Raw genomic sequence first — 22,723 nt, 5'->3', positions numbered from 1 at the left:
ATCGGCAGCCAATGCAGGCCACGGAGTGTTGTAGAAACGTGGGCGAATCTAGGAAGCCCCACGATGGCTCTCGCGGCTGCGTTCTGCACGATCTGAAGTTTCCGAACACTTTTCAGAGGTAGCCCCATGTAGAGAGCGTTGCAGTAATCGAACCTCGAGGTGATAAAGGCATGAGTGATTGTGAGCAATGACTCCCTGTCCAAATAGGGCCGCAACTGGTGTACCAGGCGAACCTGGGCAAACGCCCTCCTCGCCACAGCCGAAAGATGATGTTCCAATGTCAGCTGTGGGTCGAGGAGGACGCCCAAGTTGCGCACCCTCTCTGAGGGGGTCAGTAGTTCCCCCCCCCAGGGTAATGGACGGACAGATGGAATTGTCCTTGGGAGGCAACACCCACAGCCACTCCGTCTTGTCTGGATTGAGTTTGAGTTTGTTGACACCCATCCAGTCCCCAACAGCCTCCAGGCACCGGCACATCACTTCCACTGCTTGTATTTTGTTGGAATGTGTAGAGAACCAGTGCAGGTGTTTCTTCACTATGAAGAAAATCCGTGTGGCCACTATGAGTGGACAATCCCATGCAATGATGGCCTGCTACCAGTAGCGATTTTGGGGTTGTGTGCATGCGCCCCCCCCATGCGTGAGATTTCGCTTCTGTGCTTGTGCTGCAAGCAAAATCTTGGGTGAAGGCGCTCACGAGCGAGATTTCAGAGATTTTTTGCTTCTGTGCATAAGTGAAATCTTGCGCGGGGGCACATTGGGGGGGGATCGCCAAAATCTCGCTTGTGTGCCTTCACGCAACATTTCACTCACTGCAAAAGCGGAATCTCATGTTGACGGCCACAGGGAGGGCACGGCAGGAGCGCCAAAGACTGCAGGCCTTCCCTGATCGCATGGCATCAATCAAGTAGGTTAACCGCCCGCATCGCTTGTAGGTTCACATTCTACTGAGGCTGCACATGGTGCCATTGAGTGCAGAGGTAACTGCGTGTGTGTCTGAGTAATTGGATAAATGTTAATTTAATAGAAAAAACGTCCCGTTTATTACAATTTATGAAATTTTAATGTTACTGGTTGGCTATTTCTTGCTCCACATTCATTGATACCTTTTTCAAATGTGGTTTCTGGGTCACTGAACAAAAAGAAATGTGTACAACTGTCCCACATGTGCATAACTGAGCACAAGGGATGCCGCCTCCCCCTCTGAAGGCACCAGGAAGGAAGCTGATCCCTGGCCCCCAAGGGCCCCCTCGAGGTCAGGCAGCCTTGAGAAGAGGGACGGGGCGGCCAAGGGAGGGGCCAGAAGCCGGACTTGCCTGGCGGGAGCTCACGGCCGGAGCTTTTTCACGAAACTGACCTCATCCCGGTTGCGAATCCCGTACCTGGAGGCGGCAGAGGCAGGTGGTGGGTGCGGCTCCCCCCACCCTCGGGAGCGCCCCCCGCCCGCCCTCCCGCCACTCACTCGCGCAGCTTCCTGCCGTCGTCCGCCAGCTTCTCTGCGCCGAAGGTCAGCCCGTAGGTCCGCCAGACGTACTTCCAGCTGAGGTGCCGCGCGCCGCCCTGGCGCTCCTGCCGCAGCTGCACGAACCGCCGCAGCGCCTTCTTCAGCTCCAGCACCGTCGCGCTCTGCACCACCACCACGGCTGCCGGGAGAGGAGCAGCGGCTGGGCGTCCCGGCGGTGGCCGCAGGGGGGCGCCCCGACCCCGCCCGTCCGCCCCCATCCGCGACTTACGCATGGGCGCCTCGGGGGCGTCAACTCTGCGCACGCGCACCGTCATAGCCTGGCCATACTCGAGCGCCACCTGCGAGCAGATCTCCTCGGGGGTCACCTGCAGGGGCACCGCGCGCATGCGCTGCGTGAGCCGTCGGCTACGGCGTCCCTTGCCCGCCCCCGCGGCCGCTTACCTGCGCCGGTAGGTCGCACAGCAGAGGGTCCCTGACGAGCCGCGCCAGGCCGGCCTGCCAGCGGGCCACCACCTCCGCGTGCGCCTCCTCCTCCTCCTCCTCCATCATCATCATTATCGCGGTGGCCGGAAGCGGAAGTGGCCTCTATCTCGCGCGTGCGCAAGCGGACGACCGAGGCGCGCCGCGATGCTGCTCTTCTGCCCGGCCTGCGGGAATGTGCTGGTGGCCGAGGAGGGCGCCCGCTGCCACCGCTTCGCTTGCACCACCTGCCCCTACGTGCGCAACGTCACGCGCAAGGTGGGTGCCCGGGCGGGCGGGCCCCCCTCCCCTCCCGCGCGCCTCCCCCCCCGCTCACCCTCCCCCCCCCGCGTTGCCAGGTGACGAGCCGGCGCTACCCGAAGCTGAAGGAAGTGGACGACGTGCTGGGCGGGGCCGCCGCCTGGGAAAACGTGGACTCCACCGCAGGTACGTGGGCGGGGCTGGGGGCGGGGCCGGCCCCTCCCTCTCTCCCTGCCCAGCTGACCGCCCCCTCTCCCCCCCCAGAGACCTGTCCCAAGTGCGGCCACCCGCGCGCCTACTTCATGCAGCTGCAGACGCGCTCAGCCGACGAGCCCATGACCACCTTCTACAAGTGCTGCAGCGGCCAGTGCGGCCACCGCTGGCGGGACTGAGCAGGCCCACATGAACGGACGGACGGACGGACGGACAAAAGGACAGAGCCACGGCGGGGGGGGGTTTTCTCGCTTCAATAAAACTGCTTTATTCGTTCGCAGGGGTGCCCCACTTGTTCCAGTTCAGTTCGTAGGGGAAGACGCGGCCCATCTTCAGGGTGCAGTCGAGGGCCGGCTCGTAGAAGGCAGCTGGGGTGTCACACAGCTTGCTGCCCGCGAGCACTTCTTCCCGGGCGGGCTTGGAGAAGAGGGAGGCGGTGCTGGGCCTGGCGAAGTGGGACTTCCGGACGCAGCCGAGAGACTCCAGAGCCTGCGGGGTGGGTGGGATGGAGACAAGAGGGCCGTGGGTCAGCTGGGGAAAGTAGTTTTGGAGGCGTGGGGTGGGGGCCTTGCCAGCTGCCCCCCATCTCTTTGCCCTTCCCAGTCCCCCTCAGAAGGAAGAGCCAAGCACACCCACCTGTAGGATCTCCAGGAGAGCCACCGGCTGCAGGACGCCCAGGTAGTGGTGCTGCAGGGCTGCTTCGGTGATGCCAGGCTTGGTCATAATGTGGCCCAGCACCCCTTCCATGATCCCTTTGCACACTGGCTTGTTCAGGCTGCCGTCCACGATGCGCCAGGGCCGCCCCACAAAGCTGATGCTGCCCCTGCTTAGGAGAAAGCCCCCTCCTAGTATTGGGAAATGTTGATGAAGATGCTGCACCCAATACCTGCGGTGCACCCTTGTCCTGTCTGCCCTCCCTCTTAATTCCACTCCCATCAAATAAGAGGCGTCTCTGGCATGTGGGAAGCAGAGAGCCCCCCCCCCCCCCCTTGCTTTGCCCTCTTCGCCGTATCTGCACAGAACACTTTTCATAAACTCTGGAAATTAATCCAGAGAAAGTTATTTCACGCACACCTTGCTCTCCCTACAACTAAGTGAGAAACAGAAGCTCCTGCTGTGGGGAATTCTAGACCTAAGTGAAAGCACTTGTTTTCAGGTTATCCTTGCTGTTTCGCAATTGCACAACAAACACAACAGCTACAACGTGTGATTTATCTGCATGCTTACCGCCTTGTTTCAGCCCGAAGAGACTGCCCGGTCGCACATCCTGGGGAAGAGCCACAGAAACCCCATCTTAGTTCTACTGAATGACTGGACAGGGTTTAGCTGACTGGGGAGGTTCCCCTGTTCCATTTCAGCCTTGAGACAAAGACCCCCACCCACCGCCCACCAGCAGGCTACTCCAGTCCCTCCCAGCAATTCTTGTTTCCTTTATGGAGGGTCTCAGTGCAGTTCAGGGGGGCTCCAAGCTTACCGCCGAGAGGTTCGCTCTCCTCTTGGAATGAGAGGTCATCGTCGTCATCGTCGTCCTCCCGGTGGGGCTCCTGGCTGGCCATTCCCCCGTCTGAGGCTTCTCTGCCCGGGAGGGGCGTGGCTTTCCCCCTAGAGGAGACGGTGCCAGCCCCTCCTTGCGCCACAGGGGTCCTGGCTCCCTCCAAGCGTGGGGAGCTCGAGGAGAATGTTTCTGGGGGTCCAGCCTCTCCCCTTGGCCTTTTGCTGGCTGGTTCTTCCTTTCGGGCTGCAGCAGAGGAGGCTCCCTCTCCTCCCTCTCCAGCACGGCCCCTCTTGGTAGGCGGCTCTGGGCCCGGCAGGCTCCGACTGAGGCCCTTGAGGTCCACGGAGTGCAGCAGCCACGGACCTACAAACCTCTTTGCCACCAGCCGTGGAGTTTTCCCACCCACTTCCAACACCTGCTCCAAATCGAGAAGGTCCTAGATGGGAAAGTTGCAGACAGTGAAAGGATGGGGAAATTCACCCCACCCCCACCCCCCCACGTGCTCAGCTGCTGCATTCGTTCATTCCACTAGGTTTAGAGGCTGCCTGACTCCGAGGCAACGCTGGACGCTGACAATTTTAAGCAAAAGAACCAGGTGAGATATACAAGAAGCCAGTGCACGTCTACCAATGGGACCACGTCCACCCCACCCCCAGCCAGAAGGGGGCAGGACGGAAGGACTCTGACGTGCTCCAGGACAGCCCTTGGTCAGCAGAGGAGCTCCCACTCGCCCCTACCAACCTGAAGGTAACTCCGCAAGACCCCCGAGCGCCCAGGGACAGCTTCTTCGTAACGCTGGAACTGTTTGGCCAGATTCACCTGGTCCACCCCAAAGTGTGACGTGGCCTCTATGGCAGAGAAGATTTCAAGGGCTGCGGCAGCATCGCCAGGGCTGTGGCTGTAGCGGTCCAGCAACGGACGTCTCGGCTCCTCCTCTTCTGGGACCCTGAGACACTTGGTGAAGGAGCTGGGCAGGCAAGAGGCTCCGACCGGCATGCTGTCCAGGTCCGGTGGGGCTGCGGGCACAGAACAGGAGCCCTTCGGCTGACGGGGAGCAGGAGGAAGGAGAAACGATGGTGGGCCACTTACCCAGGGGACTCACCTTCTTCGGCCAAGAGGCCGTTGTGGGCAGCTGTGGCTCGGAGTCTGACTTTCACCTGGCAGGAGTTGACCACAATATTGTCTGTGGGACTCAAGTTCCGAGTGTTGATGATCCCTGGGGCACAATAGCCTCTCATGAGCAGGTAGTTGGTGCGTGAAGCCTGGTGGGCTTTCACCTCAATCGGCCGCTTGTGGGCCTGGGTCTCCTCCACGTCCTCCTCCTCCTCGTCCTCCTCGTCCTCCTCCAGCCCGTCTTTCCCTAGGCTGCAAGGGGCAGGGGGCAGTGAAAGGCCGGCAGGCTGGAGTCCTGCTTGGTCCAGCAAGCGGAGGAGGGCAGCCCGCTGAGGTTGGGAGGAATTCCGTGGTGAAAGGTCCGTGTGGGGACCGGGGCTTCCTACCCACCTCTTGATGACTTCGTTCTCCACCATGGTGCTGTCCACCACCACAATCTGCTCGGGGATTGCCACGTCTACCGAGACCAGGCCGAGGGAGAAGAGGGCCAGCAGAGCGCAGCAGTAGCCTCCGGGCCCGTCCAGAGGGAAGAGGACCCTCTCGGCCTCAGGGAGGCTCTCGGGATCCTTCAGGGAAAAGCTGGACACGGCGTCCTGTCTTCCGGCTTCTTTCAGCTTTAAGAGGAACTGGTAAGATTCGCTGCAAAGGCTGCTGGGAAACCGCCAGGTGAACACTCTGGGGGGGGGGAGAGAAGAGGCGGACATGCAAGCAGAGGTTTGGGCCGGAGCCCCTCCCTGGCCAGCCCTGCCAGCTCAGGTGGGCCGCACCCACCTGTAGTAGCTCTGAGAGAGCTGGTAGGACATGGGCACAAAGGGGAGGGCCCGGCTCTTCTTGGGGCCCAGGCTGTGGTTTCCCCGGCGGCGGTTCACCAGGCTCCTCTTCTGGCAGTCCAGGAAGGCCCTCACCAGGGTGTCGTCCTGATAGTCCCGGTAGAGGCGGAAGGTCTGCCGGGGGAGAGGCCCCTTTCAGCGCTCTCTGCAGGGCCCCTGGGCAGGAGGGGGCGCTCAGTCCAGACCCTCCCTCCGGCCCCTGCAGAGTCCTAGCAGACCCAGTGCCCCAGAGGGAGGCAGAGGGGCGTCCGGATGGGGTGGGTGGGTGGGTGGCCTAAAGCATTCTCTGCTGCCCAGCAGGCCTGGTCTCTACCTCCCACCCCACTGGCCGGTATCCCGTGAAGCCCACTCTGCTATTCTCACCTGGAAGGACTGGAAGGATTTCATCTGGTTGTTGGAGAGCGCCAGGGTGCTCTGGATCAGGTTCTGCAGCACCAGGAAGTGGATGTCGGCCACGCTGAGAGGAAGAGGAAGAGGGAGGCCACCGCTTTAGCCCCAGCCCAGAGGCCAAGGCAGGCTCCGCAGTTCCCTGAAGGGAGAAGCCTCGCCCCGGCCCTCTTGGCTGGCCCATCCACAGGGTTTCAACCCCCCCTCTCCTCTTATGGGGGCCAGGTGTTGGGGAGGGGCCTCACCTGGACAATTCGTCTTCTTTTCTGCCACAGCTGGTTTCATTCCCAATTGCCAGGACCCGGAACCTGGAGAAAGAACCCGCAGGACGCCCCCTCACATCAGGCTGGGCACCCCAGGCATTGCAGGCCCTGCTCCTGAGCCGGGAAGCAGCCACGTGGCAGCAGGAGGGCTGAAGGAGACCCCTGCCCCCTGGAGCGGACACCCCTCCACGCCCAGCACACTCCCCCCTGCGCCGTCTAGTGGCGCTAAAACCAAAAGGCCGCCCGGGAAGGAGAAAGCAGCAAGGGGACGAGAAACAATGGCAGTTGCCCCCCGCCCCCCAATGAAGAGCCCCTAAAATGCCCCCCACCTGAGGAACAGGTCCTGCAAGGTGTCCGGGATGGCAGGCCTGGGGTTCCCCAGCGTGGAGCTGAACTTCTCCTTCAGCCTCTCCACAAAGGCCTTGAACTCTTCGGAACAAACCTTGGGACAAGGACACCAGGGGCCTTAGGAGCCGGCAGCTGGCAGCCCCTCCCCAACAAAGGTGGAACCCAAGCTCCTTGGGCAGTTGGCCTGGTCTCTTTTGTGGACCCATCGCAGGCATCGTGCCAACCTCCTGCGACCTCCAGGGCCAAGGGCCGAGGGCTGGGCTGGGCTTCCTGACTCGATGGGCTCAGGCCCGCTCTTAGTGCCGTATAATTAACAGAAAACGGATTTCAGATTGATTTGCGGGTGAACGCTACTGAGGCAGTTTATTAGCAGTGGTCAATCAATTAAATACATGTGTGTGTGCTATGTTTTTCCTGGTCCGTAGCTGGGGCAGAACGCAGCTCTGGGAAGTGACCGACTGGACATGGTTTTCTTCTGCTCCCTTGGAAAGAGGCGCGAGAGACTCGGCGGCGGCTGCGCTGGAGAGGAAGCGAAGGCTCCAGGGGGTGTTAGAGGGGTCAGGCAAGCAGTGCGCCCCCCCCCCCCCGGTCATTCTGCCTCAAGAGCCCTGACACCCCAGGGAGCAGCTGCAGCAGGACTGAAAACGGGGGCAGGGTCTGTGGGGGCATCGGCCGGATCTCGGGTGGGATCCTTTGGACCAACTGCTGGAGGAAAAGAATTAGCAGGCCGTGGGGGGGAGGGGCCGTCTTCCCCCCTCCCGCTCCTGCTTCGGCCTTTGTGGGGAGAGAGTCCAGGAGAGAACCATCTCCTCCAGCTGCCTTTTCCCACCTTGGCCTCCTGGTAGTCGCTCTTCCTGTGCATGAAGTCCTCGATCAGAGCTCTGTCCTGGTAGACTTCAGCAAGGCAAACTCTGCGAAAGAGAAAAGGCCGGCCACTCCCTGGTGGGCCCCTCCCTCCCCCCCTCCCCAGGAGCTGCCCTCTCCCCCACAGCAGGCAGCAGTGCTGGCTGCCCCCTCTGGAAAGACCTTGGCAGATGCCGGGCAGGGGGCTTGCTGGAGGTCAGAGAGCAAAGCCCCGAGGAAGCTCGGGATCCCCCCCCCCCTCCACAGACGCATAACTTTCCAAAGCTGCTTCGAGCAAAGCCTCACTTGTAGTTGAGGTAGGTCTGGGGGTTTTTGACAATGTAGCGAGCCCTCCGCCCCACGGAATGGGAGGTCTTGTCCAGCGACTCCTCAAAGCTGCCGTGCATGATGTCTCGGACCACCTGCCAGGGGACGAACGGCCCCTTCACCTGCCCGGCGCAAAAGAGCGGCTCAAGTCCAGAGTCTCGCCTCCGCTCCCTCCTCCCAGGGCCGCGGGGGCCGGCAACGGCGATGCCCCCTAGAGGCTGGGCCGGCCACTACCTTGGCATTCAGAACGTTGCTGGCAATGCGGCAGAGCATCAGCAGGCTGTCCTCCTGCACGGTCCACATCACCCGCAGGCGGGTCATCCTCTGCAGAGCCCTCCGGTCCACCTCATCGTGGTAGCGCAGCTTTGGGCTCTTGGCCTGGGGGGTTTCGCCTGGGCAGGAGGAGGGAAAGCAAACCAGGCTTCGAAAACCGGTGGGGCACCAGTCCGAGGGAGGCAGAGCTTATTTTTAACTGCCCAGGTGAAACTTGAAAAGTTAGAATACTGTTCAAAAGCTCATTTATTTCATTAATGCAACTTAAAAGGTGAAACGTAACGGGTGAGAGAGACTCACTACGTGCAAGGCGAGATTTGTCACAGTTGTGATGATGACGATGGGGCACAGCTCATGAAAACCCCAAATCCACCATCTCAGGAAATTAGAATATTACATGCGATCAATAAAACAAGGGCTGTACATAGAGCAATATGCGCATGTGCTCGGCACTTGGTTTGGGCCCCTTCTGCAGCCATTACTGCCTCAATGCGCCATGGCATGGACGCTCTCAGCCTGTGGCTCTGCTGGGCTGCTGTGGGAGACCAGGGCGCTTCCACCGCGGCCCTCAGCTCTTCTGAGTTGTTTGGTCTCACGTCTCTCATCTCTCTCTCGGCAAGGCCCCATAGATTCTCTATGGGGTTCAGGTCAGGCGACTTTGCTGGCCAATCAAGCGCAGGAATCCCACGGTCATTGAACCAGGTTTTGGTGCTTTGGGCAGTGTGGGCAGGTGCCCAGCCTTGCTGGAAAATTTAAGTCACCATCCCCGTAAAGCTCGTCTGCGGAAGGAAGCGTGGAGTGCTCCAAAGTCTCCTGGTTCGACAGCAGCATTGACCCCGAACCTATAGAAGCCCAGTGGACCAACACCAGCAGATGTCATGGCTCCCCACATCCACACAGACCCTGGAAACCTTTGCACCCCATTTGGAAACCAAGGACCCAGAGGAGGGAGGGAGAATGGAGAGGCCCACACCCGGCCAGAGGCCTGAGGCCCAATGTGAAGTGTCCACAGTCTGTGTTGGTTTGGGGAGCCATGACATCCGCTGGTGTTGGTCCACTGGGCTTCCATAGGTTCCCACTCTACACCGCATTGAGGCAGTGTTGGCTGCACAAGGGGCCCAAACATGCGCATGCTTATACTTTCCAGAGGCCTGATACTGTTCTATGTACAATCCTTGTTTTATTGATTGCATGTAATATTCCAATTTTCTGAGATGGTGGATTTGGGGTTTTCATGAGCTGCATAATCATCACAATTGTGACAAATCACAGCTTGGACTCTCTCGCCTTGCACAGAATGAGTCTCTCTCACACATTACATTTCACCTTTTAAATTGCATTACTGAAATAAATGAACTTTTGCACAGTATTCTAATTTTTTGAGTTTCACCTATATGTGTATACAGTGATCCCTCGATTATCGCGAGGGTTCCGTTCCAAGACCCCTCGCGATAATCGATTTTTCGCGATGTAGGGTTGCGGAAGTAAAAACATTATCTGCGCATGCGCGCCCTTTTTTCCATGGCCGCGCATGCGCAGATGGTGGAGTTTGCGTGGGCGGCGGGGAAACCCCGATCTTCGTCTGCTCGCTGCTGCTGCGGCCGCCCAGCAGCTGATCTGCTCGGCAGCGCAGCAGCAGCGAGCAGACGAAGATCGGGGTTTCCCCGCCGCCCACGCAAAGGGGAAACCCCGGCTCCTCGCTGATGCCCCCGCTCGCCCGCCCGCCGCCCGCCAGCAAGAGGGGGAGAGATAGAGAAAGAGAGAGAAGGAAAGAAAGAGATGAGAGAGGGAGGAAGAGTGTGTGAGCGAGGAAGAAGCAAGATAGAGAAAGAGAGAAAGAAAGATGAGAAAGGAAGGGAGTGACGTCATCGGGTGGGAAAAATCGCGATATAGCATTTCGCGAAGATCGAGATCGCGAAAATCGAGGGATCACTTATATATATATATATGTATATGCTGCCCAGACTTGTGGTAAAAGGGGCATTCCAACAATTTTCAGCCATGAACCATTACATCCACAGAGCTCTGGTGCATTACCTCTCTTCCTCCTCCTTTTCTTCGTCTTCTTCGCCGCCGCGTCCTTCTTCAGCCGCTTCCTCTTCTGACTCCTGCCCCCCCTCACCCGCTGGCTTCGGTCCAGATTCGACTCCTTCTCAATGGCCAGGTCTTCCCTCTGCAGACCAGGCTCTGACGCTAACAAACTCTCTTTCCAGAGAGCGCCGGGGGCACCTGGGGGGGAAGACAAGAAAGACTGAAGGACAGCGAGGAGAGACGCCCCCAACCACGCCTTCCCACCGTCTGCTATCCACATTTTGGGAAGAGACCAACCGGGCATTCAAGAGAGACCGCCAGGCAGAGGGTTTGGTCACTGAAACACGACTTGATCCGATCTTTTCAGGTCTGGCAGTCCCAGGAAGAAGTCCCGTCATCTCCATCCCACCTGGGGCATCCGAGAAGACCCTTCCCAAACCGCCCTCCGGGTGCTAAGCCTCCTTGTGGTCTCCTCACCTGCAGGGCCAAGGGGCAGGGGGCGCCTGGGCAGAAAGGTCTGCAGTCTGACCATGGGCCCACCTTCAGAAGCGGCGTTTTCCTGGGGGGAAAGAACGGGGGGGGGGGGAGTTAGTGGGAGAAGAGGAGAGCCAAGGTGGCGGAACCAATTCAGGGTGGTGGGCGCCCTCATCTTTCCCTCTCTTCCCCCTCCCCCCAGGGGAACCACCCAGACGGGACCCCTCCCCCACCGCTGAGAGGTCTGTGCTGCCCCCGGGGGTCCTACAGAGCCCCTGAACTAGGAAGGGCAGGGTGGGCAATCTGCCATCCCCAGAAGCCTCACCTTCCGGGCCTTGCTAATGATGTAGCTTGTCCAGATCCAGTTGCGTTTCAGGTGGCTGTAAAAGCTGGAGTCCAGGCCACCGGCCCCGAGCCCATCCCCGGGGACAGAGCCCTCGTCCTCCACCTCTCGGCGCCCTCTGGGGGGAAGCGACCGCCACGTCAGCAACTCTTCTCCCACGTCCGGGTGGAGGAGGGGCAACGCCACCTCCATCTGCCCCCCCTGCCCCCCCCCACCCGTTAGCAGAACGGAAAGTGTAAGCAGCCGCCCAGGGGTGAGGGCAGCACCCCTCCCTCCCCCGAGAGGGCCGGCTCAGAGCCTGCCCCCGCACCCCACGTCTCCAGGCAAAGGCGGCCCAGCCCTTCACAGCACGAGACGTACGTTGTGTATAACAGCATGGCACACTTGCGCTCCAGGTTGTGCTTGTGGGCTGCTGACTCTTGTTCCAGGGCTACATCCGAGGAAACCTCGCCCGTCTCCCCCACTGGACCGCCACTCCTTTTGGCCCGGGGCTGCCGAATAATCCCTGAAGCAGCCGACAGAGACGGTCAGCAGGGGCACAGCCAGCAGCCAGATCACAAACCGACCCACTGGCGGGGGGGGGGGGGGGACAGAGGGAGGGGCAGAGGCCAGGGATGGCCATCCATCCACCGACCGTGGAAGCAGGGTTGGCCGGCTGCCAGCATCATACCAAGGGGGGTGTTGAGGCAGACGTATTGCAGGTCGAACCAGTAGTTCTCCACGTCCAGGAGCGTGTCCAGGGTGTAACAGCGCTTGTCAAATGGGCGGCTGCTTTGAGCCAGGTTGTAATGAGGTTCACAGGTGGTGGTGTCCACAATCACCGCATTTTTCTTCAAGTACACAAACACCTGCATGAGGATGGACAATGCTCAGATCAAAGCCCCTGCAACGGGCAGACCAGCCATCCTGACACCCAGTTTTGTTCTAAGAGAAGCAAAGGCACCTGGTCACTCTCGTGAGCACCTTTTGACCGTCTCCAGCTGGAGCATCGGTTCCTGTGTAGTATAATGAGGCTTTGATGACCTCGTCAGCGATGCCTAAGCTCAACATTGCACCAAGGCCCAGTTCTCCTGAGATGTTTGCAACACTGGGCGGAAGGGAATGGCCAGGAGCAGCAGGACAGATGGACTCGTCTGCAGCCACTGGACCCCTGGAGGTGCCTGCTGGGGAAGCAGCCTGTCTACAGGGTCCCTCTAAAAGGCAATGCCAACTTGATGGCCTTTCATAAACCAATTGCTTCACTATCCAGCTGTTAATTGAACAGACATTTCAACTGAGGTCAGAGTCGCCTTTAGAACATCATGTTTTGTGCATCTGAGGAAGGGAACCTCTTTCCAACTATGGTCTGTCACAATCGGCACTCAAGTCTTCAACTTGGAACGCGACACCACTGTTCTTGTCGGAAGCCCATTCCCTGGCATCAGTTCCAGAAGAACAGTACAGAAATCGTTACCTGATCTTTTTCTTGGAATTTCTCCGTGGGGCCGAACTGCAGCAATCCCATGTAGCATAACCGCTGCAGGCTTTCCATTACCGAAAAGATGTACCGCCTGTAGTGACACATTGCAAGTTACACGTTGTTTCGTTATTGTGGTTAGCCGCCCTGAGTCTACGGAGAAGGGCGGCATACAAATCTAATAAATGAATAAATAAATAAATTGCAGCTTAAAATTATTGGGCTGTTTCCAGCGATGGGCTACCAAATGTTTTACTACCACTCTGTGGCCGTGGCTTACGCATTTTGTTTCAACATCTTTCGGTGCACATTGGGGGCTCTGGGGGTGGGGAACTGCGTTCCTGACCGTTCCCGTAGGAGCCCCTCGCGGGCTGTTTCTCAATTGTACGAAATCAGCCAAGTATCTCTATTGTTGACTTAAACCAAAGTCAGCTCTAAAGGCCAAGCACATCCAAGCCACCCAAGCGCAAGGTCTAAGTTCAAGTCCACATGAGGCACAAGACCCCAATATGTGGCAGCTGCACCTGCTCGATTAATTTCCAACTCAGCAAAATTGTAGCACGTTGCTCTTGAGGGTCAGCAGTGCAGGACTCTGCAGCCACACAGTTCTTCCTTGGCCAATGAAGGGTTCTATTTCTCCAGACACAAAGGGCCAGCCTCAAGTGACCCTACTCAGACCCACAACTCTGGAGGGGGCTCTGATGCCGGGGAAGAGAAGACGGTGACAACCAGCAGCTACAGTGGAGAGGAGGGGGCTATGGGGAGTCTGAAGGACCGCACTGGGGGAAAGGTCTTCCTACAGAAAATCTGTGGTCACTCAGACCACAATCAATGGGCCAATTAATCAAGTTGGTCAAGGGATAAGTCCTGGCCATGGAATCACCAAGATCATCCCCTCGGAGATAAGGACATTTCAGGGCAGGTCCTATCGGTCAGCTGCCCTTGCCGAAATTCTGCACCTATCTAGAACCAAAGGAGTGCCAGGAGAGCCCCCCGTTGAGCAGCGGCCCCCTCCCCCCTTTCCTGGAAGAGCCCCCATGAACCGGAACCCACCGCTTGTAAACGAGCTGCTGCCGAATGGATCTGGGGAGGTTTCTGACCAGCGTGTGTTTCCTCCGAGAGTCCATCAGATAATCTTCCAGGTTGTCTACCTATATCGATTTCATACAGCAGAGAGCAAGATTGGCAGCTGAGGGCCAAGCACAGGGGGGGGGGGGGGCTTTGAAGGCCCACTAGTGCCCCGCTCTGCCCTCCCAGAAAAGTCCTGGGGTCAAGTGCGCTCGCTCCTGAAGAGTTCTGATTTCAAAGCCCCTCACCTTATAGCTGACTTGCACTATCTGGACAAAGATGGACAGAGGCAGACCGAGGAGAAGGTCACTGACAAGCGCCCAGCCGTGCCCAAACTCCCGGTGGACGGGCAGAGGGGGGATGTGCCGCTTCCAGGAGGCCTCATCCACGTACACTGCAAGGGAGAAGGGGTGTGGGGCTCTGGTCATTTCATCCAGGGGAGGGTCAGCCCCCCGGAGGAAAGGAGGGTCACTGTTTTCACCTGGCCTTTATTGAAACAGGCAAGGACGCTGGAAGATGTGCTGCTGACCAAGACAGGCCTGGCTGCCTAAATTTTGGGAGGCGGAACTGGCTCCAACGGGAGCGGGAGGGGACACGTGATGGAGGCCGCCATGTCCCCTGAGCAGGAAGCTGCCCGTGACAGAATTGAGCCAGCTCTGTCGGAGGGGACGGCCTCAGCTAAGCCGTGCATAGGTTGGGAAACATGTCCTGGGCCTGGCGCAGACTCCTCCTCGGACCCCTGGTTCTGAGCTGGGTCTCTACCTGTCTGCTCCCCAGGTCCCCGACTTCCTTCTCGGGCAGGAGCCTCCTTGTCGGCCGGCGCCTCGAATGGAGAGCCCGTGTCCTCTGCCAGCCGGTCACCGCCAGGTCTCTTCCTCTGCGAGCTGGCCGGATGTCCGTAGACCAGGTACCAGACAAAGAGGTGTGTCGTCTTCAAGCGCGGCATTTTGGGTAGGAAACCCAGGGAGCGACCCAGGCCTGGCACTGGAAAGGAACCCAGGGCCAAACCCCTGTTGCTGTGTTTCGAAGTGCAGCCCCCTTGGCCCCCTCCCACTACACCCGGGCAGAGCAGCAAAGGGCCTGTTACCTGTAACGGGATGGTAGTTGAACTTGGCCACGCGCACCTTCTCACCAGCTCTTTCGCTCTGGCAAGGAAAAGCCCCCCCGCCGTCCCTCTCCTTCAGGCTGGTCTCGGCTCCAGGCTCCTGCCCCTTTGGGTCCGGAGACAATGGCACCTGCTGGACTTTAACCCTGGGAAAGAGGAGCAAGACCTGGGCTTCAAGAAGCTGCTGCCTGGAGAGAAATTCCACTGTGGCCAGTGAACTGCAAGGCCAGGGCAGCTCTTGCCAGCTAATTCTCAAGGGTGGGTCAGTTGGCCTGGCAAGAGGCTGCCAAGGGGAGGACTCTCAAAGTCTCTGCAAACTGAAACGCAGGACAGCCCGTCCGCCGGGGGAAAGAGCGCCACCAGGAGAGGAGCCAATGACAGACTCTCTGAACCTCCTGGGCCTCGCTGGGCAGCCGTTGCTCGCTTCGGCCAGGCCTCTGGGAACTTGCCTGCTCACAGAACTTGAATTGGAGATTCGGAAACGCACTTGCTCAATGGCGCTTTTCACCAGCGGGTCACCTGGAGTCACGGACGGATCAACCACAAATTCCACCTGTCAAGAAAACAGTCCAGAGGACATTTATTTATTGATCACCTTTATTATGTTTATAAAACTCTAGATAGCAAACCTGTCAACACAACGTCCTCCTCCTGTTTCCCCCATAACCATCACCCCGTGAAGCAGACAGGGCCAAGGGACCGCTCCAAAGTCACCTGGCTAAGGCAGGCTAGAACTCCCAGCCTCCCCTTCTAGCCGGGTGCCTTGACCACCAAGCAGCCTGGCTCTCTCTGACCTTTCCATTCTCCAGCGGGGACAGAGCCCTCCGGGTGGGGGGTGGGGGCAGCCAATCCCCAAACCTGCCTCACAGCCCCACCCTCCGCAAGCTAAGCAGGAGGGGCCCAGAGCGATGAGGGGCCTTGGGCCCTGGGGAGAACAGGCTGCTTCCTCCTTTCAAAGTCAAATCGCTTCTTCATTTGAAAAAAAAAAAAATCTGAAGTAGTTGACCAGAAAATTCCCGGCTGAGCTGGCTCTGAGTGCCCGGCCTCCTTCCCTCGGACCGGCCAGACTGTCTCTGGAGGGTTGGGGGGGGGAGAGAGAGAGGAACAGAGAAGGGTCTTTCTTGCTCTTCTCCTCAGCGTTTCGGGAAGGGGGGGGGCTACCTTGCGGCTGATGCCGTCCTGGATGACCGTCGTGCGGAAGAGGCGGAGGAGGCCTTCCTGCGAGAGCCTCTGGACCAAGCGGACAATGGACTTCTTGCAGCACCTGGTGGCGACCCCTTCCTGCTTCTCCTGGTCCATGATCATTTTCTGAAGCCTGAGAGAGGGAGGCACCCGGCCGGGGAGTCCTTCCTGCAGGGCCGGCCAAAGGAGAGGACCCCCCCCCCCTCAGCAGGGAGAGGGGTGGCACAAGCCCCTCCGCCCCTCCCACTTACATGAACAAGCTCTCGATCAAGCGCAGGTTCCGCACGGCCTCAATGATGAGGTTCCTGCGCTTCAGCAGGCGGTAGGTCTCGTGGCCTCGCTCCGCCGGGGCGGCCTGCGAGCTCCTCTCTCTCTTCCTCTCATCACAAGTCTTCTCGGACAAGGTCAGAAAACGGGAGCGGAGGAAAGGCCGGTTAAAAGCCGATGAATCTGGTGAGGCCCCACCTTCAAGAGGACCCCGGAGTGGAGCCCCCCGAGAAAGACAGCAAGTGGGCCAGGGTCTGCTGGGCTCCGCCTGCCCGTGCCTAGGGGGCCTGTCTAGGCCTGGGCTGAAGGGAGCCCCCGGCCCTCCCCGTCTCGCAAGCCCTGGACTCTTACTTTGAGGGTTTCCGGCAGGACCTCTTCAACCACGGCTGCATCCCCAGAGACAGCTTTGAAACGGGCACAGCTGGAGGGGCTGGCTTCTGACCTGAGCCACTCCGGAGCAGAATCCCGGCCTTCCAAGTATTCCAGGGGGAGCAGAGATGACCTCTTCTTCCTGGCTGCTTTGGGAAGAAGGACACCCCCCCCCCCCGAGTGAGTGGCGGTTTCCACAGAGCTTTGTTGCCGAAAGAGAAGGGGAGCCCCCCCCCCCTTTGCTGAGCCAGGAATTGAATCCAAAGCAAGCAAGCATTGGCAAACAATCTGCCCTTAAAACACGGGGGGACAACGTTCCACTTTAATAGTCAGTTGGTCTGGGGTAGCGGAGAAGGCATTGACCTAAAAATCAGGAGGGAGGGAGTTTTAAGTCTCCCTTCGGCTGGGTGGATGCCGGAGTGAATTTTGGCCATTCTCTCTTATCCCACCTCACAGGGTTGTTGCTGGGGAGGGGGGTGTCTTAGGTATGTTTACCATCTTGTATTGGCCATAATAGTGGAAGATGCTCTGAGCAAGTCCAATTTTTCAGAAAGGGCCCAGAGCCTCCTCTCCTGAGCTAATATCCTCAGTTAGTATCTCGTTTCAGAGCCTGGCAATTTTCCCAGTGCCCCAAACTCAGAGGCCGGGTTTACACTGGTTGCATTGAGAACAACGGAACAGGGTCCCTGGCACAAGCTGATGCCATCATGGCAAGAGTCTACAGAGAGGGGCGGCATACAAATCTAATAAATAATAATAATAAAATAATAATAATAAAGAGGTGGCCAGGGACACCTCAAGGGAAGATTTGGGTTTTCCTAGGGAAAAGGAAACATTCTTCATCTCCAACACTTTCGGTGCCCTCTGCCCGGGCAACACGCAAAGCCCATTCGATACCTTTCTTTCTTGCTGACTGGCAAAGCCCACCGCCACCTTCAAAGTCAAGCCCAGGCAGGGCCTTCTTCCGCCTTGCACCGTCTTTCTCTTCCTCTTCCTTCTCCAGTTCCAGGAGGACTGCCTGTCCTTCCTCCTCCTCCTCCTCCTCTTCCTCCTCCTCCTCTTCCTCCGCCAGTGAAAGCCGTTCTCCAGGCAAGGGGTCGTCCGGTGCAAAAGCTGGGCTGGCCTGAGCCAGCTGCTCACTGCGAGCCTTCTCCCGCTCAAACTGCTGGCTCAGGTCGCTCTGCTCTGCATACGTCCGTGCTATGTATTTGGTCGTCCGCTGCCTGCCCTCGTCCTCCATGAACCCCTGAACAAGAAGGAGCAGGGCTGTGGCCTCAAAGCGGCTTCTTTGGGAAACAGGGCAACCCCTGCTTTTACTGACCACAAAATGGCTTCCAGAGTATTACCTTGACCACTTTGTATCTCTCCAACAAGCGGCACAGCATCCGGGCTTCCAGCTTTCCCACATTCATCGCAGCTCGAAGCTCTGCCTGAGAAATACCTTTGGTCCCCCAGCTTTCAACTGTGGGGCAGAGAAAGTGGGAATGAGCCAATTGGAAGGAGAGCACCAAGTCCAGCCTCAGCATGAGCTGGGTCAGCAACGTTTCAGGCCTCAGCCATGCCAGGCCCACCTTTAGCTACTGGCCCGCCTCTTCCTGCCAGGGGGGACCACAGGCCAGGAATGTCCCCCTGGAGCATCGGCCCTGGTTCTGCGGAAGGTGGGCTGCCAGGCCTTAAGCCCTCACTGGTGGACCTGGACGCAGAAAAGAGACCCCTACGGGTGGGCTGGCAGTCCTGCTCCGGACAGTTCCTGGGAGAGTGAAGAGACCTGTCCCTCCCCCACTTGGGGTCTGGGGAGAAGCATTCCAGCTAGAAAGAAGGGTAGGTGGCTAATCCAGGGGGTCCTGCCTGCAGGTGGACAAGTGCCAATCTTGTGTCCCATGTTCATGGACCTTATTAGATAAGCTGAAAGCCTCCTATATTTCTGTTATGCTACTGTGAAGCCACATTGTGTACTGCCAAGAACTGGCTGCCTTACAGACCCAACAAATAAACAAGAATCTGTTCCACTCTGAACATCTGAATCCAAACTGTGCTGAAAAACTAAGACTGGATTTCATGAGCACCGAGTGGTCCCTTTCCCACAAGGACCCAACCAAAGATGGCGCCAGACAAGACTCACTCAGCTCATAGGCTTGTGCCAGCATGTCCTTTTCAAACACAATGTCCACTGGCTGCACAGTTTTGGCAATAATTTCCTCTTCGTCCTCATCGTGGAAGTCAGCCACCTTCTTTTGATATTCTTTCACTAGCTTCAAACAACGGACCATGATCTGAGTCCCTGGGAGCAAATAAACCCCAAAGGATGAAGGAATAAATGGCTGGAGACACTCTGCGCAGTCGCCCCCAGTCCTTGCACCGAAGACACAGCGTGGCAGCCCAAGTTAATTCCTGCCAAAGAAACCCACTTCTACCTTGGCCCCCCCTGACCCCTCCCCGGGCACCCTGACAGTCCTGCTGCAGCCCCAGACGCTTGTTCCTGCGCCCAGCACCTCCCAAAGGCCCCGAGGAGTCAGCTCAAGGCCAGGGAGGCCACTGCGGGCGGGGAGAAGCCTGTGCGATGGCTTTAAAGTCTGGCGTGTGCCCTCCGGTCAGCTCTAAATCCTCAGGAAAGTCACAGGTGCCCCTCACTCACCCTTCTTTGTCTTGACAGGCCTCCCGTCAGAACACACGTCCTGCAGCGGCACAGAGACCATCTTCCCCAGGTTGGCATTCAGCATGTACTGATAGAGGCGCTTAAAGGTTTTTTCACAGAGACCCTGCACAGCAGCCAGAGGGGGAGGGGGAGGAGGGGGAGAGGGGGCATTGAAGGCTTCAGCAAATATGGACTTTTCCCTATCAGCCAAGATTTCGCACCTGCCCAGTGTCAGTTAGCTAAGACACACCCAAAGTACAATTTTCCCACATTCATACATTTTGGAACAAAATTAATGAAAACTTAATGCTATTTTGGGCTTCTTGATATATTTCCAATTTATGCTCTCTTTCATTCTCTATCGCAAACATACACCATTCCAATGAAAGTAACTTTAATTTACCAGCAGCTATTCCAAAACACCTCTCCGAGTATTTTATTACAATGCTGCAATAACAACCATGTAAGGAAAAGCAAGGCAGAATATTCTCCAACCAAAGACACTATCTGCTTGGTGCCGACAGAAATGTGGAATCGGCCTCCAGGGCTCGAGAAATACTCCCAACCGATGAAGTCCAGCTCATACATGGAAGGAGCCGATAAGGACATGAGGGCACACCTGCACGCACGCATGCACACGCACAGTCTCCACAAGTGCCTATTCAGAGCTTCACAAGAGTTCTGAATGAGAAAGAGCCCCCTTGGTTACCCAGGAAGAGAGCAGCAGGCTTACCAGTTCACTGGATAGAACAGGAAACCTTCTGGGATAGATACATACACTGGATTGTAAGATAAAAGGAACCTAGTTGCTAGTGTACCTTATTTTTTACTCTTTTGTTAACTTGTATTAGAGATGGGGACCTTGCATTCAGTTTGAGTTGGCTACCAAGGGCCTAGCAACAGCAGGGATTCAACTACTGCTTGGACACTAACAAACGGGGCTGGAAATTTGTTTGTGCCCATGACTTCCAAGGTTTGGAGACAGGAGATTTTTGGAAAGAGGTGGAAAAAGCAGAAATGCATGTAAGAATCTCCAGCAGGAAGCTGTACAGAAATAAAATAAGGGACTCGTGGAGATCCTAGAGCGGAACCTCTGCCTCAAGCTTTTGTTAAAGCTGCAGACAATCCCCAGGATTTGTGTGATCTCCAGGACAGACATCTCTGATGCTTCTAGTGCTTTGAAGAACAGGAGCCAGGTTGGAAGATTCTGCCCAGTGAAGAGGCAAATGCTGCCAAAGATACCCCGCACTCACAGGCACAGTCTTTGATTTCAAAAGCTCTAAATCTTACCAGTTCCTCCTTTATGTTGCCCAGTGTTTCCATCTGACCTGGCCGGCTGCTCAGCATGCCAGAGAGCTTCTCCATAAGAATATCGTATTTGCTCCTCCTAAAATCCAAGACGCAACATGGGGCTTTCAAACGCGCTCAAGAGTCCGAGAGGAGCACAACTGAAATCTCAAGGTGGAACTTGCCAAGGGCATACCGGTCAATATGGAAGCGGCTGAGGAGCAGAAGGATGGAGTGCTGCTGGATCCCTGAGGGCAACCTAATCACGTGGGACTGCATAGAGATCAGCCCGTTTTGAATCAGGACTTTTCGGTGATAGTGAAGCTTCCCAGCATCCACCCTATAAAAAAATAGCCTCCATCGTGTTTGGAACATAACGATGGTACAGCAGCTAACACCCCACCACCACCACACCACACCAACCCTCCTTTATAACAAAAACTGGAAGAAGGCAAACAAGAGTCTACATTTCTGCATCAACTAAATTTTTTAAATAGCCTAAATCTTAAGGTGACAAAAGTGATGGTCCCTTGCCTCAAAGGTTTTGCACTACAATGAAACTGAACTTTGGCTCAAAGTGAGAGAATTCCCAGGGATAATATTCTCCCCGTTGTTATAGCAATATTTTATGCTTCCCTCTGAAAGGAAGCATCCTCCAGGCTAACAGAGAAGCTGCAGCCATAATTAGGTTGTAAAATATTTCAATAGCAAACCAAATTAAGACAGTACAGTATTTAATCCCCGAGTTAAGCAGCTCTTTACATCTGTGGGAATATCTATGCATAGAACTTTCCTTTTCTGGCATTATAACAACAGCTGGTCCAAAATAAGCCAACTTACTTAAAAGCCACACTGAGGTCTTTTTGGAGCTCTCCTTGCCAGCGAGCTCGTCCTAATCGCTCCAAAATGCAGTAAGAGAAGTCTGGAAGCTTTAAGTCTGGATCCCCTTCCCAATCTATTAGTGCCCTGTGGCGCAATACCTGGGAGGCAACAATGACCAGCTTCTCTCCCCAACTGCAAAGTAAAAAGAAGAGTTCACTTTGAGAATCCCCAAAAGACAGACAGCACTTTCTGTTCTCCAGCAATATTGTCACCAGCCTCCTGAATTGTAGATAGACCACATCAACCACAAGCAGACAATGCAATGACAATTCCTCCCACAGCCCACCAATTAATGGGAAACTGTCATTTTGCTTCTGGTGATCACACCTTTAAAGCCCCCCATGGCCATCACTTATCTTCAGTTATCTACGCCTGTCCAATTCAATCAAGCTGAACGGGTACACTTCAGGTTCCATAAATTAGAAGAATACAATTTGGTGGCACCCAGAGTCTGGTTTATTCCTGCCCTTTGGAATAAGCTCCATCCAGACACACATGTGGGGTCCTCATTGCTCTCTGAGTTGGGTTCTTTTCTTACAGACCTTTCATTACCCCAACTAGGTAACTAGGTATTAGTGCCGGCAGGGAGAGCAGTTTGTCCTCATTTACTATTCTAGCGGCCTGCCCTTTCAGCCTTGGTGGGAACTGCCTTGGGGATCCCTTCGTTGGGCTGCTTATTACTTGTTTGGTGGTCGGGGGCCATTTCCTTCTAAACAGGACAAGCAAACGAAGTGCACGTGGGTATTAAAAAGAAGAGGCCCGCAGCAATCAAAGCCTACTCACTTCTCATAAGCCTCCGCGTAGGTGCAACTGGGCTGCATGTCCTTCGTCCTGACCCGATCAGTAATGTCCAGTCTCTCTTTCAAATACTGGCAGGAGCCCTGCACGCCCTCGTCCAAAACCATATGCACCGGGTAAATGTCGCTTAATGGGACGGGGTCCCGCTTGGTCTCCAGAATCCCCGTCTCAAGGTCGATTTCCTCGTAGCTGGGAACGAACGTTAGTCACGACCCGCCCGCGCCTCCACCGGCCGAGCCAGGCGCCCTCCGCCCCCGCACTCCCCGCCGGCGCCCCGGCCAGGCCTCACCGGTCGAAGAGGTGCAGCGGCGGGCGCGGCTGGGGCAGCAGGTGGAAGCGGAGCTCGGCCTGCGCAGCCAGCGTGGCCCACAGCAGCTGCCGGGTGCCCGGCTCCAGGGGCAGCGGGAAGGGCGGCCCGCGGCCCGCCAGCCGGTCCCAGAGCGCGCCGAGGGTGACGCCGTCCAGCCCCTCCAGGGCCACCTCGTCCAGCGCGGCCCACAGCGCCTCCATGGCTGCCCGGCGCCCGATGGGCGGCGGCGCGCAGGAAGT

General features: G+C 57.2%; 3 protein-coding genes across 8 annotated transcripts; 1 reads left to right on the top strand and 2 right to left on the bottom strand.

Moving 5' to 3' along the window:
- Window positions 1-1,040: 1,040 nt before the first annotated feature.
- SNRNP25 (small nuclear ribonucleoprotein U11/U12 subunit 25) lies at window positions 1,041-2,109 on the bottom strand. 2 transcript variants are annotated; one of them, XM_070761590.1, is made up of 5 exons: window positions 1,907-2,109; window positions 1,734-1,830; window positions 1,463-1,643; window positions 1,317-1,382; window positions 1,041-1,132 (listed from the first exon to the last, which is right to left on the bottom strand). In XM_070761590.1, exons 1-4 carry the CDS (start codon window positions 2,018-2,020, stop codon window positions 1,328-1,330), a joined length of 447 nt encoding a protein of 148 aa, XP_070617691.1. In that variant the 5' UTR covers window positions 2,021-2,109; the 3' UTR covers window positions 1,041-1,132; window positions 1,317-1,327. The 2 variants fall into 2 exon arrangements, with proteins under 2 accessions (XP_070617691.1, XP_070617690.1); XM_070761589.1 differs by having other exon boundaries at window positions 1,041-1,382.
- POLR3K (RNA polymerase III subunit K) lies at window positions 1,926-2,609 on the top strand. Its single transcript, XM_070761595.1, has 3 exons — window positions 1,926-2,203; window positions 2,284-2,371; window positions 2,450-2,609. Exons 1-3 carry the CDS (start codon window positions 2,093-2,095, stop codon window positions 2,575-2,577), a joined length of 327 nt encoding a protein of 108 aa, XP_070617696.1. The 5' UTR covers window positions 1,926-2,092; the 3' UTR covers window positions 2,578-2,609.
- A 32-nt stretch (window positions 2,610-2,641) lies between these two features.
- Window positions 2,642-22,701, bottom strand: GTF3C1 (general transcription factor IIIC subunit 1). 5 transcript variants are annotated; one of them, XM_070761564.1, is made up of 37 exons: window positions 22,464-22,701; window positions 22,160-22,363; window positions 21,335-21,508; window positions 20,691-20,834; window positions 20,498-20,594; window positions 19,208-19,331; window positions 18,695-18,853; window positions 17,919-18,034; window positions 17,470-17,818; window positions 16,555-16,721; window positions 16,188-16,327; window positions 15,916-16,069; window positions 15,204-15,307; window positions 14,737-14,900; window positions 14,412-14,633; window positions 13,898-14,043; window positions 13,635-13,732; window positions 12,579-12,675; window positions 11,796-11,973; window positions 11,486-11,630; window positions 11,108-11,243; window positions 10,786-10,867; window positions 10,315-10,506; window positions 8,239-8,396; window positions 7,984-8,126; window positions 7,664-7,745; window positions 6,816-6,928; window positions 6,469-6,531; window positions 6,200-6,293; window positions 5,778-5,950; window positions 5,397-5,681; window positions 4,996-5,258; window positions 4,635-4,909; window positions 3,873-4,329; window positions 3,626-3,665; window positions 3,035-3,224; window positions 2,642-2,887 (listed from the first exon to the last, which is right to left on the bottom strand). In XM_070761564.1, exons 1-37 carry the CDS (start codon window positions 22,682-22,684, stop codon window positions 2,666-2,668), a joined length of 6,171 nt encoding a protein of 2,056 aa, XP_070617665.1. In that variant the 5' UTR covers window positions 22,685-22,701; the 3' UTR covers window positions 2,642-2,665. The 5 variants fall into 5 exon arrangements, with proteins under 5 accessions (XP_070617665.1, XP_070617666.1, XP_070617667.1 ...); XM_070761565.1 differs by having other exon boundaries at window positions 3,035-3,221; XM_070761566.1 differs by having other exon boundaries at window positions 16,555-16,718.
- Between the last annotated feature and the right edge of the window lie 22 nt (window positions 22,702-22,723).

This window comes from Erythrolamprus reginae, chromosome 9 (genome assembly GCF_031021105.1).
Source record: "Erythrolamprus reginae isolate rEryReg1 chromosome 9, rEryReg1.hap1, whole genome shotgun sequence".
NCBI classification, from domain to species: Eukaryota; Metazoa; Chordata; class Lepidosauria; order Squamata; family Dipsadidae; genus Erythrolamprus; species Erythrolamprus reginae.
The sequence above is the reverse complement of the archived record's forward strand: the minus strand, read 5'-3'. Positions and strand labels throughout refer to the sequence as shown.

What these genes read in the sequence shown, in the direction of transcription:
- POLR3K (XM_070761595.1), top strand. Translation starts at nt 2,093, where the DNA reads ATGCTGCTCTTCTGCCCGGCCTGCGGGAATGTGCTGGTGGCCGAGGAG. An exon ending in TGCGCAACGTCACGCGCAAG is followed by an intron (nt 2,204 to 2,283) that starts GTGGGTGCCCGG and finishes CCGCGTTGCCAG; the next exon opens with GTGACGAGCCGGCGCTACCC. An exon ending in AAACGTGGACTCCACCGCAG is followed by an intron (nt 2,372 to 2,449) that starts GTACGTGGGCGG and finishes CTCCCCCCCCAG; the next exon opens with AGACCTGTCCCAAGTGCGGC.
- GTF3C1 (XM_070761564.1), bottom strand. Translation starts at nt 22,684, where the DNA reads ATGGAGGCGCTGTGGGCCGCGCTGGACGAGGTGGCCCTGGAGGGGCTG. An exon ending in AGGACGGCATCAGCCGCAAG is followed by an intron (nt 15,308 to 15,915) that starts GTAGCCCCCCCC and finishes TTTTCTTGACAG; the next exon opens with GTGGAATTTGTGGTTGATCC. An exon ending in GAGAACGAAGTCATCAAGAG is followed by an intron (nt 5,259 to 5,396) that starts GTGGGTAGGAAG and finishes TGCCCCTTGCAG; the next exon opens with CCTAGGGAAAGACGGGCTGG.
- SNRNP25 (XM_070761589.1), bottom strand. Translation starts at nt 2,020, where the DNA reads ATGATGATGATGGAGGAGGAGGAGGAGGAGGCGCACGCGGAGGTGGTG. An exon ending in CGCCCCCGAGGCGCCCATGC is followed by an intron (nt 1,644 to 1,733) that starts GTAAGTCGCGGA and finishes CTCTCCCGGCAG; the next exon opens with CCGTGGTGGTGGTGCAGAGC. An exon ending in GACGGCAGGAAGCTGCGCGA is followed by an intron (nt 1,383 to 1,462) that starts GTGAGTGGCGGG and finishes TGCCGCCTCCAG; the next exon opens with GTACGGGATTCGCAACCGGG.